At 42.4% G+C, this 18,211-nt stretch overlaps 1 protein-coding gene across 2 annotated transcripts in view; it reads right to left on the reverse strand.

Annotated features, from left to right (window-relative positions):
* Window positions 1-18,211, reverse strand: part of cnksr2a (connector enhancer of kinase suppressor of Ras 2a) — a 42,979-nt gene that overhangs the window by 6,738 nt on the left and 18,030 nt on the right. For both annotated transcript variants that reach the window (XM_029529034.1, XM_029529035.1), the window contains exons 4-21: window positions 16,985-17,072; window positions 16,491-16,532; window positions 14,591-14,710; window positions 14,117-14,176; window positions 13,709-13,777; window positions 12,508-12,654; window positions 11,058-11,170; window positions 10,794-10,948; window positions 10,274-10,363; window positions 9,070-9,284; window positions 6,837-6,888; window positions 4,541-4,716; window positions 3,279-3,352; window positions 3,072-3,143; window positions 2,391-2,458; window positions 2,074-2,171; window positions 1,344-1,562; window positions 146-287 (exon numbers count right to left, since the gene is read on the reverse strand). In XM_029529034.1, the coding sequence (XP_029384894.1) occupies window positions 146-287; window positions 1,344-1,562; window positions 2,074-2,171; window positions 2,391-2,458; window positions 3,072-3,143; window positions 3,279-3,352; window positions 4,541-4,716; window positions 6,837-6,888; window positions 9,070-9,284; window positions 10,274-10,363; window positions 10,794-10,948; window positions 11,058-11,170; window positions 12,508-12,654; window positions 13,709-13,777; window positions 14,117-14,176; window positions 14,591-14,710; window positions 16,491-16,532; window positions 16,985-17,072 (2,000 nt within the window). The remainder of the gene's footprint in view (window positions 1-145; window positions 288-1,343; window positions 1,563-2,073; window positions 2,172-2,390; window positions 2,459-3,071; window positions 3,144-3,278; window positions 3,353-4,540; window positions 4,717-6,836; window positions 6,889-9,069; window positions 9,285-10,273; window positions 10,364-10,793; window positions 10,949-11,057; window positions 11,171-12,507; window positions 12,655-13,708; window positions 13,778-14,116; window positions 14,177-14,590; window positions 14,711-16,490; window positions 16,533-16,984; window positions 17,073-18,211) is intronic.

An 18,211-nucleotide genomic window follows, 5' to 3' on the forward strand; every position in this document is an offset into this window, starting at 1 on the left:
TATTTTCTATACTTTGTTCAGACTTGAATGTAAGACTGGCGCAGTATCAACTGATCCAAACCTCCAATCCAAGCATTTTGAACAAACACTGGGAAAAGACATCAACCCTTTGGATTCATTGAACTCCGGTTAAATGGGGCGTTACCTAACGGTCCAGTTTGTAAATAGTGCAGTCCGGCCTCAGTGAGCGGCGTCTCAATCAGGTCCTGCCAAGAACGTCTCTGAGACGACGACGAGCGACCTGGTGACCCCGTCTCACTGCTGCCGCCGGCGGGGCTGGAACGATACTGCAGCAAACGACAGAAGAGACAGTCGCTAAGCTGTTGGCTGATTTCTGTTCACTACTGATCACAGGTAATATGATGATAAAGACACACATTTGAACTATTTCTACCTGCATTTGCTAATGAAGATTCAGCAAAACTAAAATATAAAATGAAATGTCCCATCTGATCAAAATAAATGTGCTAAAAAAAAGCAAGACATAAAAAAAAAATGTGAATTAAAGGAAAAACGTTGCCCCCTAGTGGCTGCAATCTTCATCGCACACCACAACATACAATACAAAAAATTTCAAATCAAGGGCGCCTTTAAACACAAGCCATTAAAATCATTTCTAGGGAAATTAAAATTAAGAGCCCCCTGTTGGCAGGATGAATGTAATCAGCAAAGTGTTTGCTAATCACATTATGGCTTTACATTGTGAGCAGAATTTTAACTGCGACGGGAGTAAAGCTGAAAAGGAAAAACATTGTGGGAAGCGAGAATACGGACGTCAGCAAATTACACGGGGATACAACTTTGTTAGGATTCAGAGCTGTATAAATAAATTAGATTTGATCTGATTGACAGCACTCCATTTTCAGGAGCAGTTAGTCAGACCAGATTCATTCATTAATGTTCGCTGCATATTTCGTGTAAATCCCAGCATTTGTTCTCATTTTTTCCAAGTTGTAACGGAGAAATGATGGACATATTTGAAAAGCCGGAGAACCATCTGTCTGAAATGATTTAATAGCAGACTTAGGCAGCACGGTGGAGCAGCGGTTCTGGGTTTGAATCCCAGGGTTAGGGTTCTGGGTTCTCTCCAGGTACGTGCAGGCTTAGTTTAACTGCTGACTCTAAATAGATGGTGACCTGATGGACTGACGGCCTGTGCAGGGTGTCAGCTGGCTCCAGCCCACCAACGACCCTGACTCAGGTGGTCCAGACTTTATTTATTCCAAAGGAAATTAAAGATGTTTAGCAGCACATACTGTATTTGATATTCTATTTCTTATAGAAATAAGTTTACCGCCTCCCGCTTCCTCTGTTCATCACAGGTCACGTTAACACACACGCACCTCTACAGGATCACATCTGTACTGCACGTCGCTGCTGCTGCTGCCGCCTGGTTTCCTCCCACTGTGCGTGGCGCCGCCGCTCAGAGGACCAGGGTGGTACTGTGGCTCTGCGGCCGCGGCGGGGGGCTCGCCGCACAGGAAGTCCTCCTGGGAAGAGCGGGAACGAGACGTCTCTGTGGAAGACAGTCGAGTGGTTCGGCCCTCCAAGTAGGCACTCATCTGGGGAGGCGGGGGGTGAAGGCATGTCAGACGTCAGTTGATCTCTTGCGTGTTATTTCAATTGCAATGACACACTTAAGTGAAGGATTTAATCCAGCGAAGGAGCCGGATGACCGCCGATGAGGCAGGGTGATAATAGACTCACTGAGCTGAAGTGTGTGAGAGGGGAGAACAAAGAGGAAGAGCGAAGGGTAGAAAAGACTTCATACACACTTCTGCGTCTGCTGACCCTGATTACTTCAACTAAAAAGGATGCTGTAATAATTGTTGTTGTTTTAGTTTTTCATTTTATCATGAACTAAAAAAAAAAAAAAGCCCCAAGTCAAACTCTCTGAATGTAGAGCAACCAGTTCCGGCGCCAATTATAGCAACAATTATATTGAATTCAGCCCTTTCACTCCCCGTAGGATTAATTGGCGATAAGTTTAACTATTAAAAACGAGCAGCAGAGGAACACTGTGCAAGATTTCAAGCACGGTACGTGAATTATATGAACGTTTTTGTGACTCACTGATGGAGGCCGTGGGTAGGTATCATATGGAGGTGGAGGGCTGTCCTGTTTGGGGCTGGAGGTGGTGTCATCCTCATGTTCACTCTCACTCCAGTAATCTACAGGAAACCCACATACAAACTGTCATAGACATGAAACAGCATCATAGAAAAAACGACCACAGGACGGACAAAACTGTGCCAAAATGAATCCTCAGCACACAGCAGATCCAGCAGGAAGATCGCACGATTATGTTTGTGTTTGGTGGTTATAGACACTATCGTGCTTGTGACCATCTGCTGAAGTGCCCTTCAGCAAGTCACAGAATGAACCCTCACCCTGTTCCTGGCGCATCCTCTCGCGCTCAGCGTAGCCAACAGCCGCCATGTTGAGACGACTCAGCCATCTAACAGAGGGACAGAACATCCAGAAGGATTAAGACTGATGGATTTACCGTACCGAACGCACAAAAACAAACAAATGTGTTAAAAATGAGAGCGATGTGAAACAAATAACCCCGTCGGCTGAGACCGCATTATAATCAACAGCAAACACTGCATGAGGGAGAAATGCCCCAAAGAAACGGGAAATTAAAAAATAAGGATAATTGAGTACATCTGGAATGACTGATGGCTCAATATGTTATAAAGACGACTTGGGGAAAAACAAAAGCTCTTTCAAATATTTCAATATTTGCACAACCTTTTGACCTGATTTTCTTTCAGTAACTACAACAACTGACATGTTAAGGCAGACATTTTTGGAGATGTTGATCGAGGCGATCATGTAAATTATTCTGTCGCTTTGCTTATGAGAAAACAGTAAACTGCACGGAAATATGGGCGCAATTTTTTTTTATCTTACCTTCGTTCCCAAATAGAAACAAGCCTCCTTTTTGTCATCGCATGCAAAAGGTATTTGCTTTGGGGATGGAAAACAGGAAGCTGCACTCTTGCCACCCAGCTGGGCGTTTGCCCTTCTGCATAACCTTCATCCGTATTTAGCATGTGCTGATTTACCTGTTCATGTCGTCCACTCCATCTGCCGCAAAGTAGAAACTCTTGACCTTGGGGTGACACGCTTTGAAAGCACTAGAGAAAGCAGAGCAGCGGGGAGATGGAGGGAGTTATTTTTGCGAGCAAACATTCACAGATGAACGCACATACGGTAAATCGCAAAAAATACACGAAAATTTTGCAGCTGAGCGGTTTTCATGATGCACTTACTACTTCTTGCGGCATTCGCTGGCCCGGTCGATCTTAAACTCCGGAAGACTGACAAAACCTTCTGCCTTCTCATCCTGAGCAGAGGAGATTGAAGAGATAAACAGAACGATGAATAAAAAGCTAAAGAGAAGTGAGGAAACGGAAAGGAAAAATTCTAGTTTATTTCATTCTGCCATATTTCCTATAAAATGGGACCGCTGTGGCTCGTGATAGCTTCGGTTGTGCTGATTCAGGTTAGTGAGGACTCACTTAAACGACAGATATCAAGGCAAGCTGCACGAACCTCCAAATAAACAGGATTTTGATATGCCATTTCAGACGGCCATTATGGCTGACTGTGGAGGGACCTGCACAGTCTGCACTGCAAAATGTGTGAGGCTGCAGTGTGGAGCATCTGTTTCCACACTAAGTGTCTGAATCCACAGGAGGTTTTACACGAGCCTTCTTTCTGTCAGTAGCAGCAGAACCAGGGAACACATCTTATTACAGCACACATTTTTCGAGGAGGTTGGAAAAAGTGCCAACCTTGTTGTCATGCCTGACAAATAGACTAAATGGCCTATTTACCTCCTGTGTTAAGTTGTTGTTGGAGTTTGTTGAGAAGTGATGCCAGAAACAAATAAACAGCTTCTCCAAGATCAACTTAATTTCACAAATTAGTGTTTTGGTCTGATTTAGTTTTCAATGCGCAGTTTCACCTGAATTAACCTGCCAACAGGTGTAATGGTTTAATGGTGTAATGGTTGCAGTCTTAGGTTAGCTAGCCAGCTTTTACTAGCCAGCACTGAAGTACAACTAATTGTGATGGAGCTGTGTCAGGATTTGGTATCAGTTCAACATTTTGGGGCAATCCAAAGAAATAATTACACTGAGAGCGACACTGCCAACTCCTTTGGCACTGTACAGCTACCACAAGAGTTATCTCACTGAAATATTTTCAAAGAGTTTGCACAAACTTCTACTTCATGAAACTTTAAATTGAAATGATGGTAAAAGTCTTTAAGTGTAATCTGCTTGTGCGACATTTTACTGAAGGGTAACTCGAACAGGCTGTTCTCTCCGACCCTTTGCCACGGAGCAGCAAGCACAGCTATTTCAGAAACTTGCATAGTTTCCTTGAGGTTACAGAAAGAACATGTTTTGACAAATTTCATCATTTCCTTTTTGTTTCTGGGTTTGCGACCCAGAAAATCTGCCACCATTTTTGGGGAGATTGACGCTTGAAATCACTTTTTTCCGCCCACCCCTGAGCTCTAGCCCACCTCCTCGTTGATGTACCAGTACAGGCAGTTGTCCTTCAGAACAAACCAGTACTTCTTCCATTTCTGAGAAAAGTAACCCTTTGCGTCTCTCTTTCTCCACAACCAGCCCTCACAGTCTCCTCTGCCAAGCGCCTTGCAGGAAACACGCCTCCGACTTAGGGAGGCCAAAGCTCGTCCTGGAATAACAGGCAGAAAATAACTGAGAATAGAAATCAGAAAAATGAAAGAGCAAAAGAAAAGGATCAAGCAGTAAAGCTTCTTTTTCGAGAATTCACTTTCAATACAGAATGAATACACACATTCACAAAACGCCACATCTTAATGTACCATTAACTCTTGGCAAGAGTTCAGTCTGTGGATTTGACATAGCGCTGCAGTAAGGCAAGAGGTGTTTCATAAAAATTGGCTTTTTTCTTCTGGCATAAAAGCCCTGCAACATTTTTCTTAGCAGACTCCTCATTAGAGATTACTGAGCAAACTTGGCTTCCAGTTGAGGACCGCATAGAAACTTTTATTGTGCTGCATCAAAAGTCTTTCAGCTTTACATGGGGAGGCCAATTTAATGTTCCATTTAAGTTTGTTGCAATGGAAAATATGGTGTACGGTAAAGGAACCCAAAAAAAAAAGGGCAAGAAATAAAACTAGTGCTGAAACGTGACGTGGAAAAGAAGAATAATAAACTCAATAAGTTAATTCATCTATAGAAAAAAAAAATATGCATCCTGGATTTGGAAAAAAGTGTCCTCTAATAAACGTGGAACAGCCACAGACCATAAACTGATAGCAACACCAGTTAGAGTTTATTGGTTTTGAGACGGACTCATTTTCAGACAAAAAATATAGCCCACACTATTATTTCACTACCTGCTTGGCAAAATTGCTATTTGCACCATTTAAAGAACGAATAAATCCTTTATTTTATTTTTTTTTTTAAATCACATTCATTTTTAAAGTTTGGTTTGATCACTGTGAGCAAACGAAGCTGCTGTTGAAAGAGTGCAGATGGAGCTGAAGCTTTCAGAGTTTCGCAGATGACAGATGGTGAAACAAGTGAAAAGTCAGCGGGGAAAAAAACAATATAATATATATAAATCTATCCCTTCTAAAATGTTGATCCACGATTGTGTCATGGAAGGAGGAAAAAAAAAAAAAAAAGAAAGCAGGGAGTTTGGAAAAGAACAATTCGGAGCTGAAATCACCTAACAAAAGAGGGAGAAAGAATAAATGGTGTATGTGGCAACCAATTACAGCAACCATTGTATCTGTTTGAAGGAAAAAAAAAAAAAAAGTCTGCCAAAGTAATTACAGAACTGCTCTCACCATGAGAGGGATGATGAAAAACTGTTACCTTTTCATGCTCGATAAAGAAATATACCTAAAAGAGAAGAGGCTTTCATCTTTATAGGAACGTCCTTCTCGTATAAAAAAAAAATTAAATAAAACTGCTGAGTCATTGGATTGATCATCTGGACTGGAGGTCCAGTATCCAGACTGAAAGCTGCCTCGCCTGCAGTCCTGTCTGGACTCATCAAAGAGTGTGAGCACGATGTGTGAAAATGCAAATCCAGTGCTTTCTGCACAGCATGTGAAGGGGAGAGGGGAAAAAAAAAAAAAAAAAAAAAGTATATCCACATACATATTTTTCTACAAAATGAATTTGTTGTGGAGACTCGAGCTGAGGCAGATAATAATTTGATGACTCCAGCTGGATGAACACCCAGCTGGCAGCATAGAAGTTTTAATTCCCATTTCACCAAGCTAGGTACCAAGCTATCTTAAATTCCAAATTTACAGACTAACTGCCCCTCCCTCCCCCAACAAAAAGAAAAAATGGCGCCTAAATTACTAAATAGAAATTAAATTATAACTTAATGAACCAATAGAACAATTTAATTGTTTAAAAAACAAAAAATGCTGCTTACATTGTTATAAAAAGGTGATACTTGAGATTTTTGGGCTGTTGGTTGGGAGTCGAAACGTTGTTTGGTAGAGCATTGCCAGCTCTGCCAGAATAAAAGTGGGGACGTCTATAAGACATGTCTGCTGACAGTCACACATTGTTTTAATGGTCCTGTCGCCTCCGCCAGTCAAATGGAGCTGCAGATTCTAAACATATAGGAAAAAGTGAAAATGTTCTCCCCTCATAACTGCACACCTCTCTCCAGGAGTCAGCAGCTGCTGTCTGATTTTCACACAAACCGCCAAAAGTTCGAGACTGAACGAAGGCGCGAACGACCACAGCTGCCGAGCATTTGGATGCGTCAGACTAAATGGAACAGATGGCTTCCCTGCTTACCTTTATTCTTCTTCCTGTTCTTTGACTGCAGAGAGGAGGACTGCTGGTACGTCTGAGAGAGGTTGAAGAGGAGAGAAAAAGAGAGCGAGAGAGAGAGGGTGGCGGTCAGGACGAAACAGTGGCCTTTGTTTGTCGCAAAGGATCCTGGGATAGAAAACACAACAGATCTCAGGAGCGGAACAGATGAGGACACGAGGCAGAAGGCGGAGGATTCAAAGGGAGAACTCTGTCGCTCATTATCTGTTCCTCTCATACACACGAGCAGATGGAAAAGTCAACTTTACGGACGACTTTAGCACCTCTCACACCTCTAAACATAGAACAGAGTGACGGGGGGCACAATAGGACGTCCAGGTGATGGAGGAAAGGTGAGAATATAAAACTCGGGCCCTCTGGGAGTGAGGCGACGTGTGAAGGACAAAGATGTAACCCTCCTGAATTTTTCCAACTAATCTGCAGGAAACCCCCCCCAAAAAAAATGCATCTGGTATTTCTGGTGTATAACAGGGAATTTCCAAGAGCCGCCCGTGAAAATCAGCGTCCAATCGCAATTTTTATGAGAAAACTAGTAAATTCTAGCATGTAAGGGAAAAATAAGCGCCGGCATCCAATTCGAGCTGAAACACATTACGCTCAGTGGATATTGACTGAATCAATGAACTGCATGCATCATCATCTGCAGTGGGACAGATGACGATCAACAAGTAAAATCAGAATCCCATAAACTTTAATTCATCAGAAATATAAATTCTGTCCTAATTTCCTGGATCAGTGTGGCACATTTCTAACTTATCAATAATATTTCTTGCCAGTCTCGCTGTCAGGGAAGTGACAGATGCTGATCTCTTTATGAACTTATATGCCACATAATTTCAAATATCTATCAAATGACTGCAGGAACTAACACTTCCCCTTATATCTGTTGGAACTAGGTCATCATTCAACAATTGAATAACAGCTTGTTGTGGATGTTTCTGCGCTGCAGACATTAGAAACGATCACAAGTCGAGCGTGTGTTGATGCTCCTTTCAGAGTCGTTCTGCCTCGCAGCATGGAAGCCTCTGATCTAAAAACATTCGGGCCTAGCCTGGCAGATATCAGACGTGACCTCTCCCGACAGGTCAGATGGGGCGGCAGAGCAGCTCTGATGTCACGATATTACACATGTCGGAGCTCTGGAGCTCGGCCATTCACAGCCCCGCGCTCAGCAAGGCAGATGACACGGGCCCACCTCCACCCACTGACACACCATCTGCCATCTCAGTGTCCGTGCACACTGTAAACACAGCACTCAAACGCACACATGCAAACACATTTAATTTCCAAAGAGAATGCTGTCAAGATGTACGAGGTCACTGACGGACTGGACTCAGACGGACAGCCAGTGACAGTGTGGAATAACAAGTCAGCATTTGCTCAGATCACACTTCACTGCAGCTCTTCTCCATCAAAAGGAAACAGCTCAAACTTTTTTTTGTTTTTATTGTACTTAGGTCCCGTCTTAAAGCTAATTACTTATTAGAAGAGGCAGATTTCCTTTTAAAACTTTAATAAAGTCTTATTAGAAAACAACAGAGGGGAGTTTGCTAACTGTGTTCTCCGGTGTAGTTTTGATCCAGGGAAGGTGCAGAAAGTTTGTTGAGGAAAGGGAAGCCAAATACAACGCAACACAAACAGACGCTGACTTAATGATCAGAAAGAAATAAAGTCATGCTGAACCAAACTAAGAACTGTAAAGTAAAAAAGGAACACGACAGAGACAAATAACACATGGTCTTAAGGCAGCAGCAGCCTAGCGTGGTAGTTTAGATCTGCTTCGTTTCGACAGCGTGCTGGGTCAGAAACTTCACCTCACATTGTGTAGTCATAGTCACGAACGAATAATTTCTTAATGGCAAAATTAGTTTTCTTTAAACAACAACTGTTCAAATTCTCACAACATTCAACAACATACAGGAAGCTGTGTAAGAAGCTGGATGCTAAGAAAGCTTTGAGATAAACAATTAACCGCTTATCTAATAGATGTCAGAGCCGACTGACTCGAGTTATTGTACTTCTGTACTTCATTTTGGATAGCAAGTTCCCGTCCAAATCAGGAAGTGAAAGCTAAACGCATGGTTGATTTAAGCATCAGTAAAGGCACGAGGAATACCTTTTAAACTCTATACAACACTGAGAATAGTGTGATTTAAGAAACAATATAATGTGAAGGACAAAAAAAATTCTGAATTACATGATAAATGGAGGCTGGGTCTCTGGGTGGAGAATCCCTCTGATTTGCCTGCAGGACATAGTGGGAGGGGCTTTGGCTGTGGTGGCTCCGCCTCTTGGCGCGTTTGGCCGTGTCGTTGGTCCGTTTACCTGGACGAGCTGTGTGGGAGGAGTAGTCGTCAGAGGCCGTCCTCTCGTCCCCGCCAGGCAGCCCCACATAACGCATGAGAGACGCTTCTGTGAAGCACACAAACAGTCGAATCAGTGTGCGGTGTGTTTCCAGTGAAATTTGGCCTCACCTCTTCTATGACTATTTTCCCATAGATTTCAGTTCAATTTAACCTCTTATTTATTTATTTATTTTACTAGCAGTAGAGCCCCCACCTCTCCACCCCCCCATGATAATTACACATACTGCAGGTTTAAGGCTCGTCAGCACTGGCTTCACTTTCCATTTTAGTTTGATCAGATAAAAGATGGAGTTGGTCCATTTTAGGTGGAATTATTGATCCATCATTCTGCTGCCTGTGTTACAGTTTGGGACACAATGATGCTCTTTGTGTGTGTGTGTGTGTGTGTTGTGTGTGTATCTGGAGGACTGAGTGTTTATTGAATTTGTTCAGCAGAATGTGCCATCTTTTTTTTTTTTTTTTTTTCCCAATCAACTTCTTCCCACTGAGGAGGAAATCCAGGTTTCTCTCTCGCTCTCTCGTTCCCATCCTCCTGTCCTTCCCGGGTTGCTAGGCAGCGGCCAGAGGAAAGTGAGACACCGAGAAGGGCTGCTGTCAGCGTCACCATGGCAACTGTGTGAGTGATTCAGGTGGAGGTCAGGGGGAATAGTTGTTTTTTTTTTTTTTTCCTGTTTCTCTTCTCCTCTCATCCCTCCTTTTTACTCCCTCCTCCTCCCAGCCCATCTCTCTGCTTTCTTTCTGTCTGCTGCTTTTATTCTTCATCCCTTTCATTTTCTCTTCCTTTGTGCCCACTGCCTACCTTTTTTTTTTTTGTCTCTCCACTCCCTTCCTTTCTCATCCCCTCTTATTTCATTTCTCTGTGATGCTAATCACAGAGAGAATTAGAGAAGGGGGATGGAGGCGCATTGATCTTCACACACACTGATCTATACATAATACAGAGAGATGGGAACATTTAACAGACTCTAACGGGCTCTTTAGGAGATGAGAACACACACACACACACACACACACACTCTGCACGCCGACACTCACCTCTGCGGCTTTCTCTGTTCAGCTTGGCTGGGTCTTCATAGTCGCCCACCCAGTTACAGTCCACCGGCATGGAGATGGGCCTCAACCTGCCTACAAACACAAACACACACAAAGACAAAACTTAATATTTAAATTAATTAAAAAATATACCACACAGGAATCAGCAGGGTGTCTCCTCACTCTGACATTTGTTACCAGAAAAAAAAAAAACAAAAACAACAAAAAAGTGAATTCCATTTGATGTTTTCCTCTCCAGGTTTTGCAAAAAAAAAAAAAAAAAAAAAAAAATGAACAACATGGGCAGTAAATGCCTCGTCATCCCTCAAATGGCTTAGTCTCTTAGTTTCATCTATATTAGTCTTATTTCATCATACTTATTTCATTCTGAAAGTTTAACACTGAGTTTTTGTTTTTGTGTGACATTTCAGAAATTACCTTGATTTAGTTATTTTCTTTCATGAAGTGGCTGAGTGCAGCAGAACGAGGCTGACCTCGCTGCCCTCACTTTCTGTCACCGTACCGTATGTGGGCGTGGTGCAGTACACAGGCTCCTCCTCTTCTCGCCGTCGAGACTCCTGATCCAGGAAGGAGTTTGGTGACTCAGAGCGCTTAGCGATGCTGACGCTGCCATGGTTACGAGATGCCTCGTCCCCAGACAAGGCACCGCTCTCATCTCTATGGCAACAGAAAAGGCAGAATCACAGAGAAAACGAAATGTGCCTCAATGTCCGAGCTTTGCTTTGAAGTATGTTTTTTCGTTGCCTTTGACAAGCAGACACAGTACCTGGGTGTGTATGGCTCAGCAGGCGGAGGCGGGATGTAAAGGTCCTGGAGGGCTGAGTTCTTGGTGGGCGTACCTGAGGGTGTGGCCGAACTGCTGCTCGGGCTTCTGGTTGGCTGAAGACAGCAGAAGTGGATTTACGCGGGTAGAACTAATTACTCATTCATTTTCTTGACTTATTTTATTTTTTTTTATTTTAAGACTTCTGATGCCAGAGGTGACTCTTAATATAACAGCTGTCACTGCTTCCATCACCTTCTTCAACAATGATTACACAAACAGTGCGTCTTGGTTCAACCCTTCCCGGGACCAACAGTCAAAGTGTCTTTGAATACCAAGAAACGAAACAAGCCCCGAAAAACTGACATTAAACAAAAACGATTTGCCCGTTATGACATCTGTAAATGTATTGTTTTAAAACTTTTGCTGATTCCTATTTGCTTTTGTCACACTGACTCTACATGAGTGACTTTCAGTGCAAGTTGCACATCAGACAGCAACAAACTGAGTTGTTAATACACACAAACATCTTTGGGAAACACTGTCGTCTCTAACCAGCTCAGTGACAAGTAGGATGAAACCAAAACACCAGATTAGTGGCCAAAAACAATAAGCCACCGACAAACTTCATGAAAGAGCCTCATTTTTTTTTTCCGAGGAACAAATCTCAGCAGACTATTGTTAAACACATAACTGCAAAAGACAATAAGATGCATTCGTGAAAGTCTGCTTCCCATTAGAGGCCTAAACACTGCAGAGTGCCAAAAAACAAACAAAAAAAGGGAAGTGGCTGCATGCTGCTCTTTACTAATCAGATTGTGACATCCAGCTAGTTCTCATCCCCGAAACCTTCTACTAAAACCAAAAAAATCCAAAACGTGATATTTTCTGTTTTCTTCTGCTGAGGGGAATTGTTGCACCTTTAAGGTGAGCTTATATTCAGTTTTACCTTCAAATGAGCTGGTTCGCATAATCTGGATGAACAACCCGTCTGATCCTCTGTCTGCTTCTGTCGCATTACCAGATCTCAGCAATTACCTTTGCATCAACAGCGTTATTCCACAATAACCAGCGGAAATAAGAGTCAAAACTGCAAAATTAGACCAAAGTTGTAATAGAGACGAATTATCTTTCACAAGTCTGTGGTTAATGTGGTCACAAAAGACTGCACTGGGAGGGGCACACCACTGTTTTTCCTCCTGATTGCCTGGATAATCGGTGTTAATGAGGAAGATGTGTTTCATGATTCGCGGGAGTGTGGGGACGTGGGTGGAAGGTGCCATCAATTTTCCCTTCCCACTGCTTCAGCTGGCGAAAACCATGCTGAGCCACCGTTCCCTGACCTAATTACACACTTTGGCTGCAGCCGTACGGGGAGAGCGAATGCTGTGGGGAATTATGTGGGACAGTGTGGTGCTTTAATAAAGTCTATAAAAGGTAGAGCCGGTCCCACCTGCAGAGCCAGGGGTTTCCAACGCATGTTCTTCAGCAGCGCGGGGGCGGAGCTGAGCGTGCTCTGCGGACGTTTCTTCAGGGTCAGGGACACGACACCTTTATCTGCTCTCAATGAGCCGACCAGGTTGCGTAACTGCCAGCCCACCTGTGGATGGAAGAGCATCAGCAAAGTTTGCACACTGCCGAGCTGGAAAAACATCCTCATCTGAGGAAGAAAACAATGCAATTATAACCTGAATCATAACCAGCATTTGTATTCAGCATGAAGTTTGAATTGTGGCCATGTCGTGATTGGATCTTGCTTGTTAAGCCTTCTGTGCAAGGCAAGTGGGTGTGGAGGTGGTAAGTCTATCTATAGAGCTTTCATGTGATGTAACCTGCCCTCAATCTGAAAACAAATGCTTTTTATCATATATGTTCCTTCATTTTTAGAAGCTATTTGCTGAAAACAACACCAACTCTTTTTGTTTGTAGGAGACTTGTGAACAAAACCTTGTAAACAAAAATAAAAATGGCTGCAGTGCGGCTCTTTGCTGATCATCTGACTCTGAATCTCCTTTGTGTGGCGATAGCTTTCTCATTTTGACAAATAAATTCTCTTCACTGCATTTAGGCAGTTAAGCTGAGATCTGATCGTGCAGGGAAAGGTTGGAGGATCTGATTGCACTCATTCAAATGCACCCTGTGTGCATCTGCGCCTATTAAACTAAGGGCACGATCTGCAATACAGATGTAACCAGATGGGTGGCCACAACCAAAACAAATCAACACACACAAGCAGAACTGAGTTGCAGTATCTCTAAAACCGGTAGCTTGTTTCAGTTTTCATCAAAAGAAATCACACATCGAAATTCTGCATTTTTATAGATTAAAGTCAGAAAGACCCTTTAATCTGTTAACATGCACTTTATGTTTTGCTTTTACTCAGGTAAGATATTTAGATTCATCGTTTTTTGTTTTTTTTTTTAACTCTGAAAGATCGGCTGCTGCTGCTGCTTAAAAGGAGTATTTTCACAATGTGAAAATACTCCTTCACAATGTGAAAATACTCCTTTTAAAGCAAAAAGCCTGCAGTCAAAATCTCACTCGAGTAAAAGTTTGATAAAAAGTTAAACTCCCCCTTCAGCAAAAAAGTAGAACCAACACCAAAAGGCATCTGTAATACCTGTAAGACAGAACACACACAATAAGAAACGAACCACAGTCTGGTGATTGACTTGGATGACTTCATCTCCCGCGTGGATCTTCTTACAGCGGTCAGCTGGAGACTACAGAGGGAGAGAAAACAGACAAGCATGAATTGATCTGGACTTATTGATCCGCACATACCAGAGCGTGGAAGTTTCACAACAAAGTGGACTTTAATAAGGTATAATATAACAGAGGGACTGCCTTGCAGAGTCATCCGTATGAAATCTAATATGCTGCTATAGATCGAAATGCCAGTTTGGCAGTTATTCTGGGGAGGAATCGGTTTTCTCCACCCTCCTGTACCTGGGCATGGTGGGAAATCCACTTCATTGGTGGTTTATTTATATCACACACGCTTTCAAGATGAAGTGTTTTACTGGAATTTAGTGTGCTGATGTGTGATAAAGGTCTCTCACCCCTTCAGTAGTTCCAGTGATCACGTGAAGGCCATCATAAGTCGACTTTATGTACATTCCCTGGTGGACAGAAGGACACAAACGGTGATTAAAAGGTTTTTGTGTCATGCAGGTCACAACAGCATTCTGTGTGTGAGCACTTTACACTTTCTATTACTATCTAGTTCATTCTTGCTCCTTGAATGTTAGAAAATGTATTATCCAGTGCAGTACAAAAAAAAACAAAAAACCTTGGGACTCACAGGAGGAAGAAATTTAACCTTACAACACGCTTCAGCTTTTAGCAATAGAGGAAGATCGATTTTTTTTTTTTTTTTTTTTTTTTGTGCTGACGCTGCTTTGTTAAGTATTTAAAGGGACACATATTATACTCGCTATATGACTAATTTCTAACTTGTTGTGTTGATTGTAAAACATGAAATACCCAAAAACGCACACAAATGTACAAGTTACCGGATTGAACACAGACATTACCAGGCCTTCAGAAGGTTTGATGTTGGTGAGGTGAACCAGCTCGAGGTGGGCCGACTGAGAAACCAGCGGGTCCGACGACACACACACAATGTGCTCACACACCTCCGACAGAGTCTTACACTGCACAGAAGAAGAAGAAAATGAGGTGCGTGGTGCAGAGCTGCATCGAGCTCACAACACTCTCAGCAGTGGTGATTTGTTACGACAATAAAAAAGAAAACAGGAAAATAAAATGAACAACTTGTATCTCACGTCTGTTAATATAAGACTCCCTGCTTCATGCCACAAAGGGTAGTGCTACTTTTGTTTTGTTTTGTTTTCCCTTTTTGGTTTCACTGAGGAAATAAAACACGTGATGCGGCTGTGATTTCATAATCCGTTGTCATTACATTTTAGAAGGCGAATTTCAGGAGTATCTGGTCATGCAGATAGTGTAATGGTTGACTGTGGGGAAAAAAAAATACCTTTAAGAGCAATATTTATTTTCCCGCAAACAGCAAATGTCTCCTCAGAAGTGCTGACAAATTAATCTCCAGCAGTATCTGCAAAACTTTGCCAAGAAACTTTTCTTGCAGTCTTAAACGTGAACCTGGGAGCGTGATGTCTATTCTACTGGACTTTTCATTTCCTTCACATTAAAAATGTGTCCATCTTGAACTTTGGAGGTTATTTTGCTCATTAAATCTTATGAGCTGAAGCTTGACAGCCTCGTTAGCGCTGTCGCTTATATGTTGTGACCAAATTGAAAACAGCGGAATAACAGAAAAACAGGTGGAACCAATTCCAGCAGTGACGGCTCCGATCCAGCAATTACTGTGAATCAATGCAGAAATTATTGCTGTTACTGGACACACCTGCATCTGTCGAATAAAAATGGCTGCTGAGGAAAAGCCAATTAGATTTCAGCTGCACCCTCTCTGCAGCTCGGAATCTACTACTACTTTCATTATATTGGGATAATCTCAGTGGTGCATACCTCAAAGCCCGGGAAAACACAACCATCTGCACGACTAAATACGACTGCAGTTAATTTTAGATCTTTTAAAACCCATTCACATCATCCTCCGAGTTGGATATCTGAGAACTAAAACATCAACAAGCGTTGGCAAAAATCACTGGTGACTTAAAAACACTTCTGTGAAAAAAAGGTGCTATACACTGTTTGGATCTGGTTACACTCATTAACAATCCAAACACAATAACTTTGGAAAAAATGACTAATTTGGGGCAGTTGAATTGTGTACTTAATGCCAGCACTGCATCGACACTGCCATGTTAGAATAATAAGATGTTTTCCATTAACTACGAGGCTTCAACCAGGTGGTTAGCATAGCTTAGCATATAGACTGGGGGAAAAAACTGTTGTAAATGTGTGTGGTGCCTATTTTGTATTAATTATTTGAATTTTCTTTGAAATAAAAATAGTAATTTAAGTCTCCGGATAGTTTCAGTGAAGGAAAAAGATCAATATTTGCCTCGTGAAGTGGGAAACTCAAAACTGCACTTAACTGCGTGAAAGCTTTGGAGTCAATGGATCCACCACCGTTTATTCTTCCTTCATATATTTATGAGCTTATCAGAGTTTAGTTTTACACTTTAGACCGTTGCCAGGCTCGTTGTTTCCAGTCTTTATGGTAAGCGACACTAATCACCTCCTTCCAGAAAACCAAAGTGTATTTTTTCCCCCATTGTTCCTTTAAAATGCTGCTGCGAGCTCCAGTCATATCTATCGAAACACCAGAGCTGCTTGTGGAGTATTGTGTGAAAAGGTATTAGGAGAAAAATGTGTGAGATTTTGAAAGAAGTAAAAAAATAAATAAATAAATAAAAATATAAAAAAAACAGGGGGCTATCCATCAACACGGAGCAGGTGACAGCTGGTGGAGGAAACTGGACTCACCACATGAAGGATTTTGTTCTCCGTCTCAAACACTGTACAGTCCTGAGGGACAAGCAGAATTTAATGTAGCGGGAGAAGAACATCCTGTCTTGCAAATACACACAGACAGACACACACACACACACACACACCATCTCTGCTGCAGCTTCTGTATACTATTTGGGCCTCACATTGCTGAGCCCTCCACCTGCACACTCTATACCCTCACAGATAAACACTCACCCACACAATCAGACGCATTCTTCTCTCATTTATACGCACATCAGTCACGCAGAAGACAGACTGCAAGGATGTAAATAGCAGCGTCTCGTGCGTAGACGCAGCGGGTCTGAGGCTGCTGCATCACACCCACACACACTCTTCGTAGGGGGATGTGACAACCCGAGGCAGCTATCCTCTGCCTCGCACTTCAAGTGGAGGAGAGTAAGAGCTATCAGCCTTCAAAACACACACACACACACAAAAATCAGTCAAACACAAACAATTCCACACACCTGCTGTACGATGGTGGTGAGCTCCAGGCAGAGCTGAATGACATTATTTCGGGTTACTGAGTAGTCTGCCACTGCAGCAAAGGGAGACCTGGGAGGAACAGATAGCACATGAATATGTCTTATATTGTTTCTGCTGCGCTGGATGACGCTCAGAGGAGGACAGAGGACGGTTACAGACGGGGGAAGAACGCTCACATACACAGGAAGATCGGAGTCAATCTGATCAATGAGTGCAATAACTTTAGGGGACGTCATCTACAACTCATTCATGAGCGAATCTGTCAAGCTGTGCATCTATTATTAATTAGACACTCGGTTGTAGAGCTGCAACTAGAAGTCAATTCATCTGCAACTGTTTAATAGTTTAATCATTTCGGTCATTTTTCAAGCAATAATGGGAAAGCAGTTGCAGCCAGCAGCTTCTCAAAAAGAAACATTTCCTTGTTTTGATTTGATTAAACTGAATATATTTTAGTAAACTGGTTAAAATAACTGCTGCACTCATCTCATTTGTTACGAGGTGGAGCAGCAGCAGCAGATGTAGTTTTCACTGTGAAGATTGAGGCAGTGTTTGACGTTAATTCTAAAAAGGAAACAAAGTCGGTGTGTTTTGATCTCTATACGCTGGCCCTCTCACAGATGAGCCGTGACATCACCCCTGGGTTTGTCTACCGTTGTCATTTGGATGTAGACATCTTGGTTTTTCTGATTTGAAATCTCCTGATTTGACCAAAGACTTGAAAGAATAGACTGAGATCGTAAGGAAAACAAATACTGTGATAATAAACAGAGTTTCCCATAGAATTCAATGCAATCTGACATTGAAATGACTCTTTACTTTACAGCCACGTGCACTTTTATATTCAGTCTGTGGATAAACAAAGATAAGGAGGTCCTGCAGTCCATTTTATCAAAATGATTAAAAACATGCCGTTTGTGAATTCAGTACATGGACGACTTTAAAAAAAAAAAAAAAACAGGCCTGATCACCGATGAGACAGAAGGCTCCACAAGTCCAGAATGACCTTAATGCTCAATAAGAGCTGATGGAAGCTCACATATCCAAATCATTACCTACTGCAGGAAGCGCCGCCTGACATGTTTCTTCTTTAAGTGGAAACTCGACAGTAACGTTGCTCCACAGGGAGACGAGGATGCGTCTCCGGTGGATGGATGAATGGAGCCGCGTTAGCGAACCAGGTAAATAGGCCATCTTGTTCTGAGCGC

This window comes from Echeneis naucrates, chromosome 20 (assembly GCF_900963305.1).
Source record: "Echeneis naucrates chromosome 20, fEcheNa1.1, whole genome shotgun sequence".
NCBI classification, from domain to species: Eukaryota; Metazoa; Chordata; class Actinopteri; order Carangiformes; family Echeneidae; genus Echeneis; species Echeneis naucrates.